The sequence below is a fragment of the Sinocyclocheilus anshuiensis genome, unplaced genomic scaffold (genome assembly GCF_001515605.1).
Source record: "Sinocyclocheilus anshuiensis isolate Anshui unplaced genomic scaffold, SAMN03320099.WGS_v1.1 scaffold1188, whole genome shotgun sequence".
NCBI lineage: Eukaryota > Metazoa > Chordata > Actinopteri > Cypriniformes > Cyprinidae > Sinocyclocheilus > Sinocyclocheilus anshuiensis.
The window spans coordinates 178,456-179,019 of record NW_015547690.1 but is presented as its reverse complement, the minus strand read 5'-3'; the positions used below and the strand labels follow the sequence as shown (position 1 = coordinate 179,019).

At 42.4% G+C, this 564-nt stretch overlaps 1 protein-coding gene across 1 annotated transcript in view; it reads right to left on the bottom strand.

The window, feature by feature from the left end:
* LOC107703603 (transcriptional activator GLI3-like) overlaps positions 1–564 on the bottom strand; it is a 157,041-nt gene that overhangs the window by 64,873 nt on the left and 91,604 nt on the right. Inside the window, exon 3 of the mRNA XM_016506294.1 lies at positions 236–478. Within this exon, the coding sequence (XP_016361780.1) occupies positions 236–478 (243 nt within the window). The remainder of the gene's footprint in view (positions 1–235; positions 479–564) is intronic.

The following is a 564-nucleotide window of genomic DNA, read 5'->3' as shown; positions in this document are numbered from 1 at the left end:
ACACACACACACACACACACACACACACACATACAGGACATTAGGACATTATCCTAAACATGTCTTTTTGTATTTCTCATTTTTTTGAGTGGACTATCCCTCTAGGATTTAAGGATGGGCCTAACATATTTATAGGATAAAAAGACAAGAATGTATAGATAAATTGGAACCAAAAAATTTGTGAGTGGGTGTTTGTCCCAATATGGCCAAACAACATGACAAAGTAGTAACTCACTATAGTGAGGGTCCAGGTATCCATTGCGAGGGTCCATGGCGAACAGTGTCCCCCGATAGGGCAGGGTGTGGTCTGCCAGGTGGGGCAGAGAGCTGTGAAGCTCTTTCTTCACTAATGGGGGGCGGTCTTCTGTAGAGGTGGATGGCTCTTCACTAAGTTTTCCTGATACGGCCAGAACCGCAGCCTGCCCACTGATGGCATTACGCCTCTCACGATGATATGGGGAACCTGAACTGTCATCCTCTAAACGAGAGAGAAATAAAAAGAAAGAATATTAGTTCATTTTTATTACTTTTATTTTACTGATGTGTAGAGAGAGTACTATATAT